This window comes from Bactrocera dorsalis, unplaced genomic scaffold, assembly GCF_023373825.1.
Source record: "Bactrocera dorsalis isolate Fly_Bdor unplaced genomic scaffold, ASM2337382v1 BdCtg248, whole genome shotgun sequence".
Taxonomy (NCBI): Eukaryota; Metazoa; Arthropoda; class Insecta; order Diptera; family Tephritidae; genus Bactrocera; species Bactrocera dorsalis.
Genome location: NW_026038299.1, coordinates 360 through 25544, shown reverse-complemented (window position 1 = coordinate 25544; position 25185 = coordinate 360). Strand labels below are relative to the sequence as shown.

General features: G+C 37.9%; 2 protein-coding genes across 2 annotated transcripts; one reads left to right on the top strand and one right to left on the bottom strand.

Moving 5' to 3' along the window:
• Positions 1–1661: 1661 nt before the first annotated feature.
• On the bottom strand, positions 1662–3329 carry LOC105222987 (protein HGH1 homolog). The gene is made up of 6 exons (XM_011200567.4): positions 3110–3329; positions 2858–3045; positions 2569–2788; positions 2225–2508; positions 1939–2156; positions 1662–1873 (listed from the first exon to the last, which is right to left on the bottom strand). The coding sequence occupies exons 1-6, from the start codon at positions 3219–3221 to the stop codon at positions 1765–1767; spliced, it is 1131 nt and encodes a 376-aa protein (XP_011198869.2). The 5' UTR covers positions 3222–3329; the 3' UTR covers positions 1662–1764.
• A 1065-nt stretch (positions 3330–4394) lies between these two features.
• Positions 4395–8014, top strand: LOC105222988 (thiamine transporter 1). The gene is made up of 5 exons (XM_011200568.4): positions 4395–5369; positions 5449–5531; positions 6547–6848; positions 6912–7488; positions 7606–8014. The coding sequence occupies exons 1-5, from the start codon at positions 5244–5246 to the stop codon at positions 7859–7861; spliced, it is 1344 nt and encodes a 447-aa protein (XP_011198870.2). The 5' UTR covers positions 4395–5243; the 3' UTR covers positions 7862–8014.
• The last annotated feature ends 17171 nt before the right edge of the window (positions 8015–25185 follow it).

The window sequence follows — 25185 nt, the reverse complement described above, 5'->3', positions numbered from 1 at the left end:
TCCTGACGCCTTAGGCACATTCTAGGGAAAATTTGTACTCCACTGGAATTTCTGAGAAATGCAAATTTTGGAATCAAAAAATCAGCGAGGAGTTGTTGTAACCACTTCTGGGTGCTTACTTTCCGTTGAAACATTTCGTTTAAGAGGTGCAACTGGAGGAGCTTCAAGAAGGCTGTATAGTCTTCTTTGACCTTTTGGATGAATGTCACCTTACACGTATTCTCGCACAATTAAGGTGTCATGCAGCTGGCCCCCATTCACGGCAGCTGCGTTAAATTAGGCCATGTGTAGAGGACCTAGAGACTGATTAAGGTTGCGTTTATACCGAAGGCCGAAAGAGATTTCACGTCAGTGCTACGGTTTTCAAGCCTCTTTTCCTGTTTCAAAGTTCGAGAGATTCATGGATCTGTATATTAGAAGCATAATACCGAGGGGTAAGCTGTTGGGCATGGAAAAAATATTCCCTGCGAACCCCGCAAGCTGGGCCACTTGGGATATTAGTAGAAAACGAGCTCGTGGAATGAAGCTAATACTGTGTAAGTGCTAACCGAAGGGTACCCAAGCCAACAATGTTCCACGCTATATTCGTTTGGTGGAAGGCGCTCGAAAAGGACTACAATAACAATAGCCCTTCATGCCATTTTATACATAGAAAACGTGAACATTGCTTGTAGGTGTATGACTGCGAAGTGTGTTCTTAGGCTCAGGGAGCTGAGTGCATGAATGGTTCTGCGCGAGGTCGTGCTGAAATTCTCTCCTTCTTCGACTGCATCCCTGGATATTTGGATCACAGCGGCGCAGAGACCACTCGTGGCGGCTTTTTCTTTGTTCACGACGAGGGTTATGCAGATGAGGAGAAGTTGCTGGAGAAGAAGCGCAGTGAGTATTTTAACGGATGAGTCGAAGCTAGTAGAAAAGTTATAGGAAGGGGAGTTTTTTGTCCGTAAAGCTTAGTTTTAAGCTACCGATCCATTTTAGTATTATTCCGTCAGAAGTCCATGATCAGTTCATGTGCGACTGCGAAGTCATTATAGGCTAAAGTAAAACAAAAGAGATCTACTGAACTAGTTGTTCTGAACAAATTTCATCTTGCCGAGATTATAGGAGTTAATATTGGTGGTTACGCTTTAAATCTTGTCGGACACTAGAGTTATCAATGATGTAGGGAGAAGAGTGAGGTGGAAACATCTTGGCATTTTCTCCTCCTTTGTCCAGCCTAAGTCTAAAACATTTCGGTAGACTTAGCTTCGGCAAACCAGAAGACATAGACGATATTGACATTAGTCTCAACAAATTTGTGGGAGGCTCAAAGCGCTTCGTCGATTTATATTGGTCTTAGGACCCAGTATATAGGAGTTTACTAGCTACTACATCGAATCGGCGTTCTTAACTATCCAAGTGAGATCGCTGTTACGATCGACTTCTTAACCCAACCTTGTAGTACAGGTTGCATAGTTTTAGGAGTATTTTATGTTATGGAGTGCTTCTCAAAGAGTTGATTGTTTTACCACAGTGTCGCTCAATAATATCTATTGCTGTTTTAATACCAATGAAAATAGTTAGAACAATACAAACGCACATGCGAAGTTGAAAGGCGTGATAACTTATTTATCATGCCTGGCATCGCCGACATTACTTGAGACATGTATAATACCAAAACATATTATTTGTACTTATTCTTTATTATCGACAAAAATTTATATAACTCTTAAATTCCTTAGTGTTACATAATAATATTTTATATTCATTCCGATTTAATGTAAATTATAAAAGATTCTCCATATATTCATTATCTTCTTTTACAAATTTTTCCGCAACATCAGTGGGTACTTGTACTTCTTTATAGTTATCTAAACCGATTTCCTCCTCTTTCCTACAAACGTAAAAGAAAAAAAATTGTTATTTGAAATTTTACAAAATTATACAGTCAATAATTACTTGATTAAAATATCAACGACGTTTTCACATGCCAAAAGACACTCGGCATCTTTGCCAAACTTCGCTTCCCATTTGTGGTATTCGCGCAGTATTTCGTAGACGCCTTTAGAACGCAAAACTTCTCGATAACGCTTCGTTGCACATAGCTGCAGCAGTGACTCTAAAAGCATTTTGCGCAAATCAGGATCTTCCTCACGTGTTTTCGTTTCAGGTAAATACTACAAGTGTAAATAGAAATATTTTTGTTTATTATACTTATCAAATAAGCCTTATAGACTTCACTTACTTGTAGTTCCAGAGGTAGTTTATCATTTTCTTCATCGGTGAACTCTTCAGGTCCGCACAGTGGATATAATATCGCATGCAGTATGTCGTCCTTTTCGTTTAAAATAATATTATGGTAGACCGGATCGAAGCAAATATTTTTTAAAATACCTATTGTGCCGCCACGACGAACAATATTTTCTTCATACGAAGCGAACGGTAATATCTTTTCGAGGAAATTATATTTGTCTTCACAAGCAATTTCGCGACCTCTAGCAGTTTGTGTCAAATTACAAAATATAGCAGCTATAAATATAACTTATTTCGTAATTTACATTTCTGTTTTGACATTGTGTTCGCGCTTACCCAAATAATGCAGTTTCATATTTTGTTTGTTATAATCCAGTTTTGTAAAAGCTTCAAGTAATTTAGGTACCGTTGTGCTGTCCTTTTCCAATTCAACAATTATGTCTTCAACTAGTTTCTCACTACGTGTTAAATTGCTTAGCACCATTGTCCAGGGATCGGCTGTCTTTGAATTCTCATCGACTACTTCCTTAATTGCAGTTGCTATCAAAGGGAAAGCCTGTTGAGATTGTTTTAAATTAGATTAGCATATATTTTTTAAATAATTAAATATTATTTACTTTCATACCGGATTTAGTGATTTGGCGATTTCAAACACCTTTAGGGCGTCTTCTTCTTCTGCAGTTAGGTTAATGAGCGTTAATGCAGCATATTTGGCTATTTCATTAAATTTGTGGTTAACGAGGTTAAAGACAGCCACCAGTACTTCATCATGTTGCAATATTGCCTTTTTACCTTCAATTGAACCACTCAAAGCTGAAGCGAAAAGGAGTTCAAATTTAGGAGAAATAAAAATATTTTTACTGTTTCGTAAACATACAGAGCACATGTGTAAGCGATATTGATATCAGATCCTCTCTCTCCTGAGGATTCATAAAATTTACGATGTCTTTGAGCATGGCTGCATATGATATTGTTTCTTGATTCTCCATTTTACTTTATTTATTTTTTTACTATAATTTTAATTAAAACTTAATATAAGATACAAAAAACAACGTGCGACGTGCAGCAATTAATCTAAAAACATAAACAATAACAAAACAGTGTTGCACGCTTCGAGTTTTTCCCTCAAATCGTTTCTTCTAAATTAAGGAACTTGTTATATGTAAAATCTGCTTAACTTAATTGTCTGCTTTTAAATTTTATTATATTACTATTCTTATATAAATTTTATTTATTTATATTTTTTGTTTTTGAACGCGGCTATAAAAAATTTTAGTGCAAACTCGTAAAACGTTTACATAGGGAAATAACCAATTCGCCGTTCCTCACTTATAAGGAAGCAGCACTGCGGGTTACTTTTCTCAGCTGTGATCCAGCTGAATATGTGCTGAATACATACAACTCAGGGTTGCTTATTCTAAGCAGTGAAAATATCCGTAGAATCAGACAAATATTCAAAAATATCTGAGTTCAGACGTAAAAACTTATTAAAGCGACTATCACACATTGAAATCAAGTTTTTTGAAATTTGATATTTTCCGAATGACTGCTGTCAAGTATTTATCCGCCCGAGTTTTTACTATCTTTTTAAAGAAGGATTTTAAAATAGGCTTTTGCTTTACTATTTGTTTAATTTTCTTCATCTTTTGCAACAAAACATCACATGGAAACCGAAGAAATGAATGTTTTGCTTGGAAGAAAACAAAATTTAAAGAGAGACTATAAACCATTCGTCAATATTGCGTATTAAGACTCTTTCCTAAAGGTATGGTTACTAGCCATATGCCAGTTAAGTTCTGGTTAACTTAACCAAGACTTCTTCGTTTGGTAATGTTCCCTTTTTTAATAGGTTTGTTTTGAGAAGCTGGTTAAACAAAATTATTTCGAATTTTTAGAATATATAAAAAACTTTAGTTGAACGAAGTTCAATAATATCCGAGTGCTTCTGAAAAATTTCGCACTGATTTTGTCAGTTACTTGCAATTTAAGAGAAAAATTAAGGAAAATGGGGAGTCTCGCAACATGACATGCCTGAAAACAAGTCCTTAGCGGAAAAGTAATAATTTGGGTATTTGTTTCCGGTATTCGAGGTCCAATATTACTTCTTTACTTCCATTGGTTCGTTTTTAAAATATGAAGATATGGTAACACTTAGTTTTTGTTAGGTTGCAGACGTTTTGTTATTGTGTGATAAATTGAATGGAACAAAAAGTTAAATAACTGCATATATGTAGTTATATAAAATCGTATGTTAAATAGATATACAAATCTTAAATATAGAAATAATTATAAAGTATTAATTTAAGAAAAGTGCAAAGTGTAAGAGTAAAATTCAAACTAAGGCGAAAATTTACGTACTTAAATTAATGAACTTAAATACAAATGTAGAAAGCAAAATAATTTTGCTGCAGCATATTTTCCTGATCCCGAGAACCTCCTCTATCAGCTCAAATCTATGTTGACCATGCATTTAGAAGATTTGATTCTAAACTTTACCTAAAGCTATTTGCCATTGTAGAGGCACAATGGAGAAACCCCGCGACAGTCGCGCCGGTTATCTAATTCATTTCATCGAAGAAAAGTTCACTGCGGTCTAACAGCGTATAGATTAAGTTAAATTATTACCTTATTTATTCTATAAACAATTTCACATACAAAATTTATTGCAATAACTGAATGAGGCTGGGGATTGTATTTTAGTCAATCAGACAGTTGGCCAACTATTACCAAGCAAACTTGAGAAGTTATCAAGTGACAAGTACTTAATATATGTATGTGAATCTGTTAAAATGTATGGTTAAAATGATTGTCGCATTTAGTTGATAAATTACAAAACAGGCAATGTGACATTTCACATTCAACTCTTGACGTAAATGGTCGTCAAACGGCTGCATTCACTTTGGCTCAAAGAATCAAAGGTGCACGTTGTCGCTCGCCACACAGTCACACGCATATTTTAATAAGTGAACGACGACGATCTTCTGATTGTCTCATATCCACCACAAGCAATTATGAAAGAATGGTTGAAAATATCATGCTTATTATGCATTTGCGGTTTTGTACACGAAATTCGTCCTTCAGAGCCATACGTAACGGAATATTTGCTGAGCAGCAGACCAAATATAACCCAGGATGAGGTAGTTAATGTTCTTACTATAATTCAACATTCACGTCATTATAATAAAAATATATCTTTTTTCTCAATTCTACATCTAGCTCAGCCGTAAAGTGTACCCGGTGGCGACGTATTCTTATCTGGCGACACTTGTGCTAATGTTTATAGTCACTGATTTTTTGAGGTAAGTTAAAAATGTACACACATATGTGGAAAAACTGAAAAGTGTTTAATTTAAGTTTTGAAAGGCATACACTTGTCTGTATGAATTGCTGTTTAAGCGTTTGGCAATTGATTTTTTAATAAGAGTGCTATGTACAAATATACTTCATATTCATAGTAAAATAACGAAAAATTATGCAACGTTAACAATGTAATGCCGCATACATTCGGTTTTGTATGACTTTTCGTTTTTTTTTTTTTATTTTATTTTGCTGCGTTTTTTTTTTCTTTTTACAATTCGAACATGTTTAATATCCGAGGTATATGACATACACAAGAAACCGTCTGAGATATATATATGAAATATACATATGTATGCATCACTCAGCATTACGAACTGAGTCGATTTTACCATGTCCGTCTGTTGGGGTGACCTGAAATTTTACACACGGTCTTTCCCCCAAAAAAGCTGCTAGAAGCACTATAGCATTTATCTGCCTACAAACTGGCCGATCAATGTTAACTCCTTGTATTGCAATTTTTTGAAAAGTGGCTTCATTTTTTGTTATTTTGTTGATGAACGGACATCATACAGTTTATGCAATTTGTTCAATATTTAAAGTTTGATTAGAGACCATGTGCTTGTATGTAAATATCAACGAACAAAGTTATCTACTACCTAACAAGGTAGTAAAATGTTTCATTGGCAGTAATTTAACTCATTAGTTGAATAAAAACAATGCGACAAATCTCTTTATCTCATTTGGAAAAAAACTAAATTTTATTACTATTTACTTAATAAATTGATTTATGACGACACATTTTTATACATACATACATATATACATACATATACATATTTTGTATTGTACTTACATAGCTGCATCATCTACTTAAATATGTACATGTAGGTTCATTTTATTATATGTATGTATGTATGTTAATTGCTTTTTGTTCACGTCACTTATATGTACATGATACATGTAAAATTAAAAACATATTGTAATTTTTTATTTGTTACTTTTCCATATACATAGGTACAAACCCTTGATTATTATGATGGGTGCTTGCGGTACAACAGTGTTCGCTATGTTGATCTGGACCACGTCACTAACGGCTCTGCAAATAATTGAATTTTTGTACGGCCTTTACATGGCCTCCGAAGTGGCATATTACACATACATCTACGCTAAAGTGGATAAGGAATACTACCCCAAGGTCAGTGCCCATACACGTGCAGCCATGTTTCTGGGTAAACTAGTGGCAGGCTTTTCCGCACAGCTGCTAGTCAATTTGAAGCTTATGGATTACAAATCGTTAAATTACATAACCTTTAGCAGTAAGTATACAATGATGATACGATAAAATGAAGCTTATACCTTAAATGTGTGCCTTTTCATAGCTCAAATCTTTGGGACCTTGTGGGCTTTCGTATTGCCAAAAGTGGATAGAAGTTTATATTTCCATCGGAAGAATTATTTTGATAGTATAGAACCAGCAGCAGGTGTTAATTCATCATCTACGGAATTGCAAGATGCTAAATCAATTAGTAGTCAGAATACAGAAAATATAATACCGTTAGCACCTTTTAAGTTGCTCTGGTCACATTTCTATAATGCCTACAGCAATTTGAAGGTGGTACAATGGAGTATGTGGTATGCGATCAGTTTGTGTGGTTACTTGCAAATCCTTACATATATTCAAGTGTTATGGATTGAAATTGAGCCGAATAAGGAGATTGCTTGGAATGGTGCAGTAGATGCCATATTAACATTATTAGCGGCGCTAATGGCTTTGGCAGCTGGTTACATACATGCTGGGCGATTGAAGCCACTACAAAGTTTATTGGTTTTGTCCACTTTTGCCGCTATGGAGGGTGGTGCAGTGTTACTTTGTTGTTGGACGTCGAACATTTACGTCTCTTACGCTGCCTATATACTCTTTGGAGCGCTTTATGCCTTTAGCATAACTGTAGCGAGGTGAGTTACTAATATCTAAAAGCATATGTATATAATGAACATATTACATATGTTCTTTTAATAATTTAACCACAACATACATCAATTTTTATTTGTTTTCTTTTTTTTCATATTCAGCGCTGAAGTGGCACGTTATCTCGAAGAGGAAAGTTTTGGCTTGGTATTCGGTGTAAACACTTTTATTGCGCTTGCATTTCAAACGCTACTAACAATAATTGTTGTTTCAAACTCTGGGCTATCTTTGGACACGCGTGGCCAGTATACTGTGTACGCATTTTACTATATCGCGGCTAGCGGTATTTACTTTATCTCTGTGGCTGTGGAGTATTTTATCAATAGACGTACAAAAAATCGCACAAATCTAGCTGAATAATTTTTTTTTGTGATATTTATTAAAAAAAAAAAAATGTTAACTAATATAGTTAGTGAATCGTAGATCTAAAGTGATAGCTTATACATTTTAAGACTTTGTTTCGATTTTTTTAAGTATTTAAAATATATGTACATATATTGTTTGCAAAGCGAAGCACAGTTTTTCCGTTTTAGGCTTATCAAGAGACAGCGGATGCGCCGGCTAGGTCATGTTGTCCGGATGGTCTCCACTCCGTGGGAGAGATCAGATGGAGAAAGACCTGGCTGCACTTGCTATTTCGAATTGACGTTAAATAGCGAAGAGATAAAACGGCTGGAGCCCTGTTGTTAACTCGGCTATAATCGCGTAAGCAGTGTCTACGCCAGTAAAGAAGACTACTTAAAACAAAAAAATTTCAAAAGTCAAAATATAAACTGAAAACCCTAACATGTTCTCGTACTCAAATGTCTATTATGTTAATTTACGACTTGCCGCAACAAAAATCTTCGTGTGTCTACGAGTACTTATGTATAAATAGAAAAAAAGTATATCTTCCCCCAATCACAGCACGAATCTGTGGTCATGATGTAATTAATTAACAAAGCTTGCAAAATAAATTACATTTTTTTTTATATTTAATTGATTTTCTATATAAAAAGCCATACATTGATTGAATTAGAGTGTAGAAAGAGAGGTAGCGGTAGGTATGGCGTCATAAGCTATTGTTTGTTGTTGTTGTAGAATGCTGCTAAGTTGGAAATTCTCGACCAAATAAAAATACCCCTGCGTTCTGGTTACGTAGAACCGACTGTCGTGAATATGACCACCCTCACTTCAAATTTTATTTTTCATATAGTCGACTGTCGTGGAAATTGAGGGAGCGGTTAGTGTTTCAAGGTAAAAAAATATTAATATTAAATATGGATTGTGTAATTTTATTCACCTTATGCACATTATTGAGCACCCTTTTGACGATAAAGGGTAATACTAGTTGCGGGTCTCTCAAAGTACTTTTCAAAGTCCGTGTTCACTATAACCTTCAAAACTACTTGTGATTTATTACAAAACTCATATATATCCCATTTTTGACAACCCCCATCGTTTTGTAAATCGTTTTGTTTACATTAACGGTATTTTCCACCCACAAAATTTTTAGTGGAAAATAACGGTTTATACTTTAAATAGCCGCAAAAAAAAATCAGAGAACGATGGGGGGAAAAATTGTTTTTTTCCTCAAGACGTTCTGGCGGAAGCTTTGTTACCGGCTTATGCTTCAATATACCTGTCTTCGATACAAAGCCTGTTATCTTTCGCTTTATTATACGATTTTATGCTGTTGTTGTTAATCCCTGTTAAGACGGCAAGGATTAGATGAGTTATCGTCGATGTCATCCAACGGGAGGCCCAGGAAACGTGACGTTTCGACGGGGTCGGGCCAAAGGAAGAAGGGTGTCAGATGAGTAGGGTTTACAGGGCATGCAAAGAGGTGGCTAGGGTCATGCGGGGATTTATTGCACACTGCGCATATATTTCATATGTCAGGGTCTATTCTATATAAGTAGGAGTGTAACATGTTACAGTATCCAAAACAAAGTGTAATTATTTCGGTCAAGGGCTGTTATTTCGGAGATTCAACCCCGTTAAGATCGGTAAGTCTGTACGATTCTATCACTTACATCGCCTCCATTAATCCAAGCCCATTAAAGCAACCTAACAACGCGCTTTGACTAATAGATGTCCCGATGTTTTTGCTTCTTCCCATGACAATTGCTCGGCTCTGAAGAAGTAGACGCTCAGCTATCCGGAGTCACAGAACTGATCGTTTCACGTCCACCAAATTCCCATTTTGGGTATATTACAGCACAGTCTGCAGTGACCGATTGTTGCAACCATTTTAGTTTACTCAAAAGTTGTGTTCGGAAATGAGCAGACTGCACGAAATGCTTAGAAGATCACGCAGTTTCTCCTCCATTGTCCAGCCTTTGCACGTTAGAGGCTAAAAAATCTCGGCAAATCCGAAACATTAGCCGACTCAACAAATTTCTGGTGGGCTTAAAGTATGTCCTCGATTTGCAATGGTCTTAGATCCAATATATAGGAGCTTTTAAGTACCAAAACGGTTCGGCGTTCTTAGCTGATCAAGAGGATCTCTGTTAGGAACGACCTTTTAAACTAACCTAACCTGCCCTTCTCTTCTTTTCTATAGTTATGGAAAATTGCAAAGCAATACTAAAGCCCATAAAATGCGCCAAGGAGACCAAAAAGCCCTACCTCTCAACAATTATGTCAAAAGGATCAAAAACTGTGTGACTACTTGGTTATTTCTCAAGCAGAGAGGAGGTTAGGCTAATCACCATATGAGACCTGCCAGGGAGTAGCTATATGTTTGTATTTACGTACAAGTACATATATTAATTTGTATATATGTACATACATACATACATATAAGTATGTCTTATTTATACACATGCCACATTCGGCGCACCTCAATGCCCAAATCATTGAATCACCTACAATTTTCCATTCAATTGTCAAATATGACAAATGACAGCTTTATTGCTTGAAGTTATTTATGGTCCGTTATATTTTGCCAACAATAAAGAGCAAAACTTTCCGAAGACTTAAAAGATTTTAGTGCAAATAATAAAGGCCAAACAACTTGCCGGCCGGCAGACCAGCGCCAACATTGCACACACCGTGAAGACAACAACGCCCAAGTGACAGTCACCAACTAATGACTTTAAGTTGCGTTGAACTTTCTTGAAATTCTACTTATTTTCGTCAAAAGCGCATACTTTTTTGAGCAAATGCGTAATTGTGTTTAAAATCCACGAAATTTAATTGCCGATACTTAATCGTGTTGATTCCAATGAACACAACAACAATGCGCAAAGCCGTCAAATGTGCAAGCAGACGCCGCAGAAGATGCTGCCGCGGGCTGGGAGAGCTATGTGCGTAATCTCAGAGTGGGAGCAGCAATCCGAAATTAATTCGACAACAAATCAATGAGGCAAACAGTGTGTGGTTGCTTTCATTCAACTGTGGCGAGTCAATAAATTAATTAAAGCGCGATGAGATAAAAGTAAAATTAAGAAACAAGTAAGGAAAGGCTGAGTTCGGGTGTAACCGAACTCTTTCCACTTGCCGCATAATTTTAGAAATCTTGTCCACTATGAGCAAAAAATAGTAAGCTTTTGTTCATACTTTTAAAATTTCGGCTTCGGCGCACCTTTGCTATGTTATTCGGACGGTTGATCCCCTGCTTCCGGGTCGTAAGCATAGAACCAAGACTCATCGCCAGTAATAAAATGTTTCATGGCATCCCGGTAATCGGAAACCATTGTTAATGTGACGCTGTGTTTCAAAAAAAAAATTAGAGATTTTGGAACCAATCGTGCCTTCACTCTTATTTGGCCCAAATGAGCTTTAAAAACGGGTTTCATTGATCCTGCTGATATTCCAGCGATATCTGTAAGATCGCCGATTCTTTAGCACCAATTCTTTTATTTTATTGATGTGTTGATCACCAGTTGATGTTGATGGCCGTCTTCTACGTGGTCCGTCGTTGTTGTGTTCTCAAGATTTTCTGTGTATCCAGGTTTCTGTAGATGGTTTAAAATGGTTTGGTGACTATCTTCCATCTTCTGGGCGATGTCACGAGATGCCACATGCCGGTCTAACACTATGTTTTCTATGATTTGATCGGTATTCGTCGTCACAGGTCTTCCGCCGGGTGGCTTATCCATGGTGTCGTTTTCACCTGCTCTGAATCGTCGAAACCACTCGTCCGCAGTTCGAAGTGATAGAGTACCATCCCCCAAAACAACATTAATCTTATGGATCTCTAGCGGATTTGCCTTTAACGAAGGAAAACTTTAAAGTAGCGCGAATTTCGGCGTTAGTGAACACCATGTTTACACGTTTATAACTGTTGGACGCAATATTGCCAGATACAAGCTCTGTAACGCTTTATACATAGCCGCGAAATTCTAAAAACAAAAAGGCGGAAGGGAGATTTTTGACAACCTAATATATCTGGTCAAATGCGGCAGAAAACATTCTTGAAGTTATTTCTAGGAATGGTGTCGAGTTGACAGTCCTTGGTTGGATAAAAACCCAGCTCCGTTGCGGTTACTTAGACGCGACTGTCGTGGGAATGGATCGGCCTAATATCGGTGATTCCAATTGAACAGGTTCTTGAGGAGCAGTTTCTTGGAGAAAAGAAAAGGAAGTAAACGTGCAAAATTTCAGATCAATATCTTAAAAATCTGCTAGTCCCTTAGTATGCATCTAAACTGACAGGCAGACATGACTAAATCGACTCAGGTCATCACGCTGCTAATTCTGAAATACACTTTTAAGGATCTTCGACGTTTCCCTTTAACTGTCACAAACTTCGAGGCAAACTTGATATACCTTGTTCAGGGTATAATGACGACACATTGAAATACTATACATACATATACCCTTTCTGCTCGGGCATCTGTAAAAAACGAGCGCTGCAGCTTTCATCTTAAACGGAGTAAAACAGGACGCTCCAATAGCGCTGAATGTACAGGCAGCAGTGTACAAACAACTACAACAAGTGTCACAAAGAACAACAATGCCTGGAATATTGACAGCAGTTGTTCGGCGGGTGCTTCCCGGCGCGAGAATAGTAACTTAAAAAGGCTGAAAGAGCACAATGTTTTGTTTGAATGCATTAAATTTAAAATTTTTGTGGTTTTGTTGTTGTACATTCTTGCATTACATAAGCTGCGCCGAATTGGTGTGAAATACTGAGCATATACACATACATACGCTTATAAATATAATTATTTTTAAGAACAACAAGTGATTCATTAATTTGCGTTGTTGCGGCCTTGTTTAGTTTAGTGGATAATAAAAATAACGGCACATTTAACTGTAAAACAATTAAGCGCATTTAACATATTTTAAATATAAAATACATTCTTTTATGGTTTCTGAGGTAAATTACACGAAGTTGAATGTTTCAAAATTAATGTAAGTAAAGGCTAAGTTCAGACGGTGCAAATTTGTTATGGACCGAAACATTATACGTAACAAGAAAAAAATGTTAACTTCAATTGCAGCGAAGTAGTTCGAACTGAATAGTTTGTTTGAAGATAGTACCGTTGACCTGAACAATAGGTTAAGTAAGCTGGCTGATCCCTCAGCATGATGAGGGATCTCACTTAGTCTGTTACGTCCTTTAAGAAGCCAAACGAAAAAAACTCCTGTAGTTGGATGTTGGTTGTAACGGATATACGTTAGGATGGTAAGGATTAGATAAGTTGCCGTCGAGGTTATCCAACGGAAAGCCTCAGAAACATGCTATTTAGACGGGATCGGATGAAAGGGAGAAAGGTGTCATATGAGTAGGGTTAGTAGGGCATGCAAAGAGGTGACCAGTGTCATAAGGAGACTCATTGCACGCTGGACACATTTAAGATATGTCGGGATTTCTGTCCAATTCCCACAACAGCTGGTTTAAGTGCTGTTATTTCGGAGATCTAACCTCATTTAGATCGGAAAGACTTGTAGTTGGATCACAGCTACTGATAAAAATGCTCTGCACCTAGCACAAATCTGCTTAAGTGTTTTATGTCTACAAGTATTTTTGCCATATCAACTGGATGTCTTAAAATATGAGATCCGAAGTGTTTTTGGCTTGAACTGGCAAAAGAGGGACATTCGGGGAGATAGTGTAGAGATAATTCTACCTTATATTTTTCCCTACAGCTGATATAGCTGGCAACCGTTAAGATATTCAATCTTACTGCATGAATTCCGATCGGTTCGTGCCCAGTTAGAACTCTTACAACCATTGAAAGGTAACCCTTGCAGCGAGCAAAGAGTTCCCTAGTCCTCTTACGATTTACCCTGTGCCAGAAGGTCCTACAATTGAACAGCTGCTGGCAGTTGATCAACGATTAATTTTGGGATGGCTGAGACCCAACAATCCACTAGTGAACCGCTAGAAGCCAATAGAGCTTCCGTCCGTTCTCATTGAGATTGAGGTTGTACCTGGCTTTGTAGCAAGCTCATCAACTTTACTGTTTCCTGCAATACCGCTATATTCAGTCTAAACATAATATATGTAGCTCGATGCTACAGATAAGGAGCCTAGACATCGTTTCACTAGTCTTAAGCGTACAGTAAGTGAACTCACTACTATCAGAGTAGACTTGGAAATTTTCCTGTCAATTAAAAAGTTTTTCCAGAAAACTTGAATTTAATCGTTTTATATCCATCCGAATTCCGTATCTCAGCAAGTTAATTGAGAGTCAAGTTCCATCGAGTTATCTTAATTTTTACTAAAGTTAGCTCTTGTACGGAGAGACGGACAGGCAAACTGATGGACGGACGAGCGGAGAGCAAGTCACCAAGATCTCGTCACTCACTCGTCTCGTCATCTTAATCTTGATGTCTATTTTCATTGGTTTCAGACGTTACAAAACATCTTTTACGTGAACAATATGATCATACTCTGTTATTTTAGAAGACTCGCGGTTTTAATGTTACAAATCGAAGATGAAATAAAAAGAAATGTATAATTAATGTCACACCCAAAAAGACAAGCCCCTCGAACGAAAATGGGAAGGTATAAACAGCTTAGCCTTACTTTCCTTCAGAGATATGATGTAGAGCCAACTGATATGTCCCATATACGCATTATGGTCAATAATGAGGATGGGACCTGACAAACCTACGAGTAACCTTCACGATACATATACATATGTATGACATATTGGTTGAAAAGGTTCACTGAACTTTGACGTGTGACTCAACGTGCGATACATGAGGTAAAAATAAGGGTAAAAATAAGACTCCAATAAAAACTTGGCAATAAAACACCAGGTGACATTCACAATCAACAATTTTAAAGTTATGGATCCATCGATAGTGCCCAGCACCTCAAAAAAGAAGCCGACTCTGTAAGAAATAAATTCTTGATTTGCCTTAAAAGTCCTCAATTTCCTTGCTCATCGACTTGTTTTCTAAAATTAATTAATATCCACACTCAAAGTTAGTAAATTAAACTGGAATGGAGTCAAAAGTTTGATCTAAAATATGACATTTTACGCACAACCGGCTCTCATTCACCGCATAAACAAAATGAAAGTAAAACGAAAGCTCCGTTCAGACAACATTACCGGTACAACTCGTTCGTAGGTCGTTCGTACAGTTATAAAACGTCAGCTTTCAGAGTGGTGACATTTTCACACATACCCCAGCCGCCCACTTTATGATATTACAAATTGATCGTGACTTTTGCATCAGCTGTGAGTTCTGCGACCGCGGGTAACGTGATGTCATCATCAGCACATTCTTGCCGTAACCTCGTCGCTCGCGTTATTTTTAAATCTCTTTTGTGTGTTACTAATTTCACTAAAGAAACGTGGTAGTGAGTCGTCGACATCGCCTTAAATTTATATCTAAATAAGTATAATCCGGTTAGTAAGTGTTTGAGAGGAATAGCGGTATTCTTTTACCGCAAACTGTACGGAAGAAGTAGTTTCCCAGTAGGAAAAAGTTAGAGATAAGGTTAATTGTAGTTGTGAACTGTAAAACTATAAAAGCAGTCGCAATATTTTTTGCTTAAAAGAGCAGTTGGTTCATCCTTTCATATTAATGTGTAATTTGTACGCAGAATAGAATGAGAACAATTCTTCAAGAGACTCTTCGTGCTTAAGCGCAGATCTCTCGTCTTCGCTTATCTTACTTTCACCCAGAAAATACGAAATTATGTTATAACTATTCTGTATAATATACTGTACTGTCTATACTGTTTATCTAGGCGCTTTAGTCTTTTGATATTATTTTGCTTTACAACAAAAGTTCTAGTGAAAAACTCTACACAGTCTACACTCCAGAATTACTGAAATATTTAAACAATTTTGATCAGATCTCAAAATAGATGAAGGCTCCGCGGGTCTCGAAGTCTTTCTGGTATGAAAAAGAACTCTTGTATCGTATTTTAAATTGTTAAGCCGTAAAGTGGTTGGCGTTTTCTCTAATAAAATGCCACCTGTTGAGCGCCTGCATAAGCCAACTTCCTACGGCAACGCAAATGCGACGCAACGCCCATTGTGATGTCATCCCGCCGGTTGTTGAATGTGTTGGGATTCAACTTCTAACCAAACTGCGCAGCAACTCTAATTACAAGCGACTATTTTTAATCACTGGAATGAGGAATCGGTTATTTTCCACACCCATCGGCGAAGGTTTAGCGAGGGCGTATGCCAACCTTCAACCACACCACCGGCAATATTTCCGGCCGGCAGCGTATCGCGCGTGTAGAATGCTCTTAGAAAAATAGATAATAAAATACAATAAAAAATTCTAATTCTATTATTGCCAAATGTGAAGCCAATGTAAAAAAAATGTAAAACTTGTAATTTGCGCTGATCTACGTCACGTCAGCCAGTGATCCAGTCGATAAGTTAGAATTTTTTGTCCCGCCAAACCAGTAATCATTCAAATTCATTGAGCAAATGCGTTGTAATTTTCGGCAAAAAGTGAGCCGGGGTGACTCCCCTCACAAAACCCAGTACTCTAGTGAACTAAGCGTCGATTTCGGTTGAAAGTCACTACCGCACGTTCTAAGCCATTTCGGCGGTGCTAATTGTTATGCAGCGGCGGTGCGCAGTCGCAAATGTTTTACGAGTAATAACAAAAAATACTAAAATTAAAAAAAAAAAAATAAATAAAATAAAATAAACAGTACACAAAATCAACGCTTTAAAACACAACAACAATAACAATTTAATATTTCATGAAATTTGCATTCAACACCCATTAAATGAGAAAATCTATAAAAAGTGCTGCGCCAACGGCATATTAATTGCGCATGCGCGCACGCCGTTCAATTTGTTCTACAAACCGAATATGGAAGGTTTTGGCTTAGCCGGTTATGCTAGATGCGTATGGAAAAACCCATAAGCGTATTGCATTCAAAGCTTGGCGTCCAATTGCGGTTTTTCTCCGAATTAAAAGATCGGCCGTTCGGCTGCGCCGTTTGCTGTCGGGCGACGGTGAAAATGTTAGCATTTAGCTAGTCGCCGATTTTTTACGTGATCTCAATTGCTAAAATGTTTACCGGCGCTGATAATAATCATTCATTGCGTGTGTGGTATTCCCACGATGGCCGATGTTGGCCACAAAGTTTAACCTTGAAAGAGTTTACATTTCAACTACTTTTCAGGGGATGGGTAATGAAACCCTTAAAACATAATATAGAACTTCGAGAGCTTCAATAAGTTCTGTGGAAAATCGAAATATGTCTTTTGAAGCTCGGAATCAATAATCGTTGGCTATCCACTTCAATCAAAAAAGTTAGTACAGATATTCTTTACCATCAAACTGACTCACAGTTTTCAAAAGTCCATGGTTCTTAAGTTTCTGTTTCTGTGAGATGATATATGCCTTCATAAACAACGAAGCTGCTTTTGAAAAAGGTTCTCACGAAAGTATGTATAACACAAGTTGTAAAGAAGAGGAATGTGGTAGCACCTATACGCAGATGGATAGAAGCTGAAACCACTGTAAGGGAAACTAAGATCTGTCTGGGTACGTCAAGAGATTATCCTCAGCGTGGTGTATTGTCCTCGTTATTATGGAGCCTAGGCGTGGTTGAAGTTCTTGAATATTAGATTCAAGGGTTGCCAGTACGGTTGGACCAAACATCAACCCGTAGAAATGGCCAAGAGAAGCTCCTTTTCAACCCTAAAGATCTTAACTCTTGGCGGCAGAGAGTTAAATATGACTGGGTATCACCGGTAAATCCTGGGGCTGCAAGCAAAAGGTTATGAGGTGAATGAGTTCTAGTGGCATTAAAAGCATCGCAGATTTCGGTAGCACTGAAACTGAAGCTTTAAGAGACACTACTAACTCTTCTCTCGAGGGACAGCATTACCAAAAGGGTAAACTTCAAAAAGAGGTTTAAAGTTGCCCTCTACTCTACTAAGGGATATTGTTATTAAGTGGTACATTGTCGGCTCGAAAGCATCGGAAGCCATTGGTGCAGAAATCACAGGACGGTGGGAATAAATAAATTTCCAATACAACTACGGCAATGAAAGTATTGGCACTGCACTTAAAGCGATCTCAGAGATTACGTCGGGTAACAGGTTGCTAAAGGGTTGTTACAATCTTACTTGGCTTAAAAGCATAACCAACTTCACGAGAGACAAATTGTGGCAACGTGAGGAATTTTACATTGTGCAATGCCCAGTGGCTCTAGAAATACTTGTTTAACATGGGAATCGCCTCTTGTACAAACTGCGAGCTGGAAACTGCAGTGTGTCTGATTCTAGCCTACAAAGTAGTCTGTAGAAGCTGGATCAAGGCCTTTGGATCCTTGTATCCAAATAGGGATTACAGCTTCAATAGCATCCAGCAGGATAGTGAAATTTATCAGGGTCTTGGGCTTATGTGATTCTTTTTGCCGGGGGGGAGCACAAAAGACCTTCGGCAGAACTCTTCAAAATTATATTTCAGGAAATGTCATCATACTTACACCGGTATATCTGATTCTAAAGATACTGCAATTATACTCTTCTAAAAGAATTAAAGTGTTAATTTTACGATTCCTGCGTTGAGCTCCTTAATTGTTGTATTATGTTTAGGAAGAAGACGCCGCTTTTTCTTCTTCACTATTTTCTTCTTGAGTCGACTCGCGTATCGATTATATAGCTTCTGTTTCTGCCTACAGCTTCACAAGCATCGTCGAAGAAAGCTGCACCGTGGGAAAGAAAAGCGTACATTGGCCGAAACAGCGGATGTATTTCAATATTTCACACTTTTTTCCATTAGATGTTCACTTGCGAGCTGCTTAGATATCTAATTTACTTCCTCTACAGGTGTTGCATCGAACTTATTTTTTGTTCTCATCTCTTATTTATTTCCTAAAATATGAAAGTATACTTTCATCCAAATTCAAATAAGAAAAAATTTCGCTCTCCAGTCGCATAAGCATTACCGTAATTTTATCTGCCGACGGAGGATATCAAACATCTGTTGCTGATGCAGATCTGCAGATATGCCTTCAGCGTGTTTTTTGCTTTAGAAGTTTCGCTTCATGCCATTAGAATACTGGGCGGCATTTTTTGTTTCGTTCAACGGACCGCACTGGCTCTTTAATGCTTAACTAAGAGTTTACTGCTCAGTGAAGCTGTCATTCGATATGAGCTTTCTCAAGTTGGATGCGTTGTGTGGCTGCGGCTTTATTACTTTCGGCTTCACTTAGTTTGATGATGTCTTATTTCCCTACTTCCTTTCTCATTTGTATAAAGTTAGTTGACATTAGCGGACACACAGGTGGCAGTCTACAGCTATAGTTACATTTCACTATACATATATATAATATATCCACTGAAATGGCTTACATCATCGATTTCGTCGTAAAATACATTAGCTCGCTGTCATCACCAAATTTCGACGTCATTGTTTTTGAGAAAAAAAAAAACATGAAAAGTTTAATTAAATAAATGCGTCATGTTGTCTATCGACTCTACGGGAGCTCTATCACATCATTCTGTTTAATATTGAGAAATTGAGCAACAGTTTTAACCCTGTAATGTAAAATGTACAAAATAGGGGAATCTGTTTGCAGTTTTTCGTTTTTCCAATATCTCTTCGAGATTTCAGGAAAACGGGCGCCAGATTTCTGAATCAATGATCTACGCCCATTTAAAGTAGCAATTGGCACTCGATAGAAGAGACTATAGGAACATGATCGGAATACTAACCGGTCACTGTTTGATGGCGTCACACGAACAGTGCAAGACTACGCTGTAAGCATCTGGAGTCCCTATGGTATTATACACTGGAGGAGGTATCGATCATCCACTCAGATAGCAGCAGAGAGAAAATAATAGCCTGGAACTCATTAACAGTGCGTTCAGAGCTGGTTAAAGAGTGCCTAACCTCGCTATCAATAGCAATGAGTGTCTAAGACTGCTATGGGTGCCAGGCCACAGCAGAATCGCAGGAAACTGTGAAGCTGATGAGCTTGCAAGTAAAGAACACACGAGTTCTTCATTTCTATTTCCTCACAAAGAACTACATATAGTAGCCCACGTGCCATCTAACCTAACCTAAAAAAAATTATTGGTAGAAAACTCGAAAATACGTAGATTTTTAGATTGTTTATGGAGTAGTAGACTATAAACGAGTATCGTAGTATTATTAAGATAGAGTTTTCATAGGCGGGGCGTGAGTTGCATATTAGAAATGTATCAATTTGGACCTTCACACAGAGATATTATATATAATTATATAAGTGCTATTCGGTGGTTGGAGATATTGATTCGCAACCGTGATATTCTGTGGGTCATGAGTTTTTTCTCTGCTTAAAAAAAATATCTCACAAAATTATCAGACATTTGGTACCAGAGTAAGAGTAATCTAGAACAAGCTTGAACAAGAATTATTTATAACAATAAATATGTTTAAAAAATATTTATGGAACATCTGCATTGATTATTTGGCATCCTTGCAGCAACAAGCAAATTACAAGTACGCGCTTACCTCCATCTGGAGGCGGATCGTTGCCAGAGTCAGCTAGTAAATGGAATCAGCTCAGCAGGTGTCGACAACGACAAAAAAAAATTGTGTTATTATTGTTGTAAGCGATATCAGCTGTATTACAGACTTGCCCCATATTACAATGAGCGCTTCGCAACGCAGATTGATTTACAACTTAACACCCACACTTGAGAGCTGAAAAAAACAAAGATATTTGCGCAAAGTGCCGCCTGTCGCCTGCGACCTGCTGCCTGCAACACACCGCCTGTTGTCCATTTATCAACGCATAGTACCTGTTGCTTGTTGCCATGCCACGGCTTCCACCAGCTGTGGTGATTTGTGAAAATCAGTTAGCACACACACACTCATGCTACATGTGTGTGAATGTGTTACGAAGTGCAAAAAACAAGTGCCAGACTATAAAGCATGTAAACATATACATACATACATGCATACATTCATACTTCTATATGTTACGTATGGGTAAATGTATCCACATTTACGTATATGTATGTGTATTTTTTTTTATAAGTGCTTATAAGCGTTTATGTGGCCAAGCATGCCTTCGTGTAGGTGCTCATATGTCTCTACATGTGTGTATGTGTACATACACGTATGAATAGACTTTTTTATGTTTATGTGTGTGTGCAAGTTTTGAATTATGATGAGGTACAAAAGGTTAATAACTTGTGTAACACGATAGTCATAATGAGGTAGACGACCGTTCTTGATGCCAGCAGTAAACAGCTGATGCTTGTACAATGGGTTGTGGTAGATGAAATACTGAATTAAAATAATATGAAGTATACTTAAGTATATATTGAAGTACCTACAAGTACATACGCTCTCAGGAAAGTTTTGACCCGATTCAACCCATTTGTAGCATGATGTTATATGGGAAGTAGGCGTGTCTGTAGTCCGATTTCGTCCATTTTCACACCGTAACATACAAACTGCACATACCAAACTTGATTCAAATCGGATCTTGAAATATATATTTTGACTCTGGCTCCAATAAGGCCCTGTCATACCATCTCGGGTGTTACTGATTTATTACGCTTTTAGTAGTTTTAAACAGTACCGTTATATGGAGAGTGAGCGGGGTTATCTTCCGATTTCATTCATTTTCACACTCTCAGTAGGGGTTCTTATAATATTTGTGCTGGGCAAATTTGGTTGCTGTAGCTATAGTGGCTTAGGAGATATCTACAATAAACTTATTAAAGGGCGGGGCCACGCCTATTTTTTCAAAATTTTTTGTCCACTTGTAGCTTCTGGCTATTGCGATTCTCTTAGTGCTTAGTTATGGCCTTAATCTTTTACATATACATAACCCTATATCTATCTCGCTTGGTTTTAGGTGATACGAACAACCGTTAGGTGAACAAAACTAATATACTCTGCAATATGTTGCAAGAGTATACAAATTCGATACATAACACACTGTAAATCTCTCCCAGCCAGCCTCACCTTGTTAAGTGTCTTCACTGTTCAGTTTGCCTTTAATGGTTTTCTTTGTGTTATTTCAATTCATAGTCAGCTGCCTAGCCAAGCATGGCATAAAAACCAAGCCAACATTCTTACTTACCAACACATCTATGTATGTTCATAGCTGTTAGTGTGTATGCACAAGTATTGATCTGCATCATCTTTGACATCTTTTCTGTATCAAATTACGCCTGAATTGACATCAGTTCCGGCCAGTCGCTTGTCACTTGGCGCTTGTTGCTTAACGCTTATGGTTGGCTTATCGCTGATGCTCTCATTCATAAGCGTGCCATTATCTGCTCCTATGTACCGATGAATGTAATCTCAAGCAGTTGCAACAACAAGAGAATTTTGAGCATATTGTATTATGGTGTATAATAAGTGTAATTTGATACAAATGTCTGTAATTATATGGAGCAGACAAAAGGTTATAAATTACAATAGTATATACGAGTATATATACATATGTATATGTATATTTATCTCTTTATGAGTGTCGTATGTACTATATACGTTGTACCTTCTTTATATAGAGGTGTGTTGGCATGTGTGATCCTAACTTTTTTGAAGCTTCTGCTCCTTGGCAACAACTTGTTACATAAGTCAGATATTGTAGTTGTTTATTTTTATTATAAACAAGTGATTATAGTTTGTGTGCTACATTGAAAAAGAAATCTGGAAAATATCTATTTATAATTATTGCATATATTGTATAATAATTGTACAGAGCCCATGAATGTAGCACATTTTTTTTAGATAATTTTGAATGCAGAAAACTCATCTTTGGTCCAATTGTTGTGCAGATAGCAACATACCACTGGCCTCGGCCTTTCAACTCCTGGACGACTTTAGCTTTGGAACTGGTTTTTGAGTAAGATTTGGTAGAACCCTGGGCTGGTGGTTGAACCATTCTGACACCTGAGTATGATGAGGTGATACTCATCAGTAATGGCGGAATAATGTTGCAACCGCCCCCGTTCCGTTAAAACCGTGGCAGGTCACAGAGCCAAAGCTGATGGCTCTCAAGCCGCATATGGGTACGATAGGTGGAGATGATCAAACGACCATGGAGAACGACCCGAATCTATCGAACGTACTGAGTTTTGGGGCCGGTTCGTCAATCGGCAACTCCGTTCTTTGCCTCGAATAGTTGTTTGAGTAGATGCCGCTAAACTAGCACTACTGGAGGAGAGTCTGAAGTATGAGATTCCTCCAGATTAACCTCAAACATGCGAAGGCGCCAATTTAAAGCAAGACGACCAACGTTGCGGGTATAGCCAGAGCCTGTATGATGGTCCAAAATGAATTAACCCACTTTTAACAACGCTGATGTGATGACAGCAAAACTGGAGTGCGACGCCGGAGATTTCTGGTGGAACCACCTCTCATATTGTTAAAGAAGACCTTGGCCGAAGCGTCACAAACCGGCGTTCTCAGTGGTTCCAACGTCAACTCACGACATTCAATCTGAAGTAGCTCGGATAGTAAAACAGATGGAAGTCGCTCTTTGATTTAATTGATCTCTCTTGACCTCGAACGGATTTACCCCACTGGTCTCAAACTGAAGTGTCCTTGATGATAACTCCTTTTCTGATCATAGGTATATCGGGTCCAGTCTCGGCGGATAATGTCTGCCTAGAAAGTCTTTAAGAAATCCTAGGAGAACAAACTGGGAAGGTTACTACAAGAGGCTTCGACAAACTCTCCCACGCGCGCCAGAAGTGGACTTATTTGTCACGGTGGACACGGTGGAAGAGGAGCTTATGCCCACTGAAAACACCGCAGAGCAGAGGGAAACCTCCCTGGTGGACTATAGAATTCTCGGAAATCAGAGCGTCGTGTAGACGATTATTCAACCAGTCCCGTAGGAGTGGGCCGACTGCCGACTGGGCGTTATATAAAAGGGTACTTGCAATATACAAATGCGAGTTAAAAAGGCTAAGAGGACCTCATGGAAAAGCTTCTGCAAGTGGAGGGCTGTTATGAGTCCACTAGGTTCGGTCGTATTCTCGCAAAGAACACTGTTTCCCCGGGTTATCTTAAGGACACAGATGGGAACTGGACCCTAAGCAGTGAAGATACACTTCAGATACTCCTTGATACTCACTGCCTGAGCAATACGTTCTCTGGGAGGATATCTCTCGGAGTATTGCAAGATGATTGTGCAGCCTTTGTCGATCTTCTTGATGAACGACTTTTTACCGGGCCGATGAATACCTTTTAACCTTCCACGTCCCCGGGGCCGGATGACATCATAACTGCAGCAGATTGTTGAGGAGTCATGCAGCTGGTTGGCACCTATTTATGCGAACTGCATTAGACTGGGTTACATTCCGGGGGCCTGAATACGAGTCAGACTTACGTTCTTCCCGAAGGCTGGCAGGGGCTTCCACGTTACAGTCAAGGACTTTAGGCCTATTAGCTCCTTCTCATTCTTACTAAAAACTCTGAAGAGACTGAAATGCGATCTTTTATCAGAAATCTATGGACGCAATGGACAATGTTTGAATGTTTTCCTTTGAAAATTTCATAAAATCATTGTAAGATATGTTTCTTTGGAATAACAAAAGATTTTAATAAAATATTTAAGTAATACAAGTTATTCTGTTGTACCAAGCTTCTTCACATTTCATTCAGGTATATACGTATTAACAGGGATTAGCTACAATCCGATCCAATAATTCTTAAGTTCAATAAAGTCTTAGACTATCGTCAGTGAGAAAGTTTTAAAGAGCTAGCGAGCTCGTGATGTTTGTTCATACCATAAGCCATAATAAGCCTGTATTATTGCTCTTACCCTAACTAACTATTTAGCAGGTCTACTCACATTGCATTTATAAACTAAGAGAATCATGTTTAAACATCCTTCACGCTAAGCAGTAATACTGAAGCAAACTAAATTTAGAAAAAGCCACACTATTTACCTACCGTATCCCGTTTTAATCCACCTTAATGACACTAACAACGAACGCGAAGAGCTCTTGTCAAACTTTTACCGTTGAGAAAATGGGAAAGCAGGGCGAAACTGTTTTCGCTTTTCCCTCTTAGCTGCCATATTATGAGTGAGATAAAAAATAATGTGGTTTATTAAATTTCACAATTTACTCTCACTTGTTTCTTGGAACTAATTCTAATTTTGTGCTAACCTCGTTATACTTTCTGTGATCGTTAATAATTTTAGTGACATTTGACACGTTCGCATTGTTGAAGGGGGAATAATAGGCACGCCGTTTTGCTAATACCACTATTGCTCTCTTCTTCTTTTTTGAGGCAACCTTTATTTGTACGACGAACTATTAGTGATAATTAATTACTTTCAGCGGAAA

Coding starts and splice junctions, on each gene's coding strand:
- LOC105222988 (XM_011200568.4), top strand. CDS start 5,244: ATGAAAGAATGGTTGAAAATATCATGCTTATTATGCATTTGCGGTTTT. Junction 5,370..5,448: donor CAAATATAACCCAGGATGAG/GTAGTTAATGTT, acceptor TTCTACATCTAG/CTCAGCCGTAAAGTGTACCC. Junction 5,532..6,546: donor ATAGTCACTGATTTTTTGAG/GTAAGTTAAAAA, acceptor CCATATACATAG/GTACAAACCCTTGATTATTA.
- LOC105222987 (XM_011200567.4), bottom strand. CDS start 3,221: ATGGAGAATCAAGAAACAATATCATATGCAGCCATGCTCAAAGACATC. Junction 3,046..3,109: donor ATCGCTTACACATGTGCTCT/GTATGTTTACGA, acceptor TTTTCGCTTCAG/CTTTGAGTGGTTCAATTGAA. Junction 2,789..2,857: donor TCGCCAAATCACTAAATCCG/GTATGAAAGTAA, acceptor CAATCTCAACAG/GCTTTCCCTTTGATAGCAAC.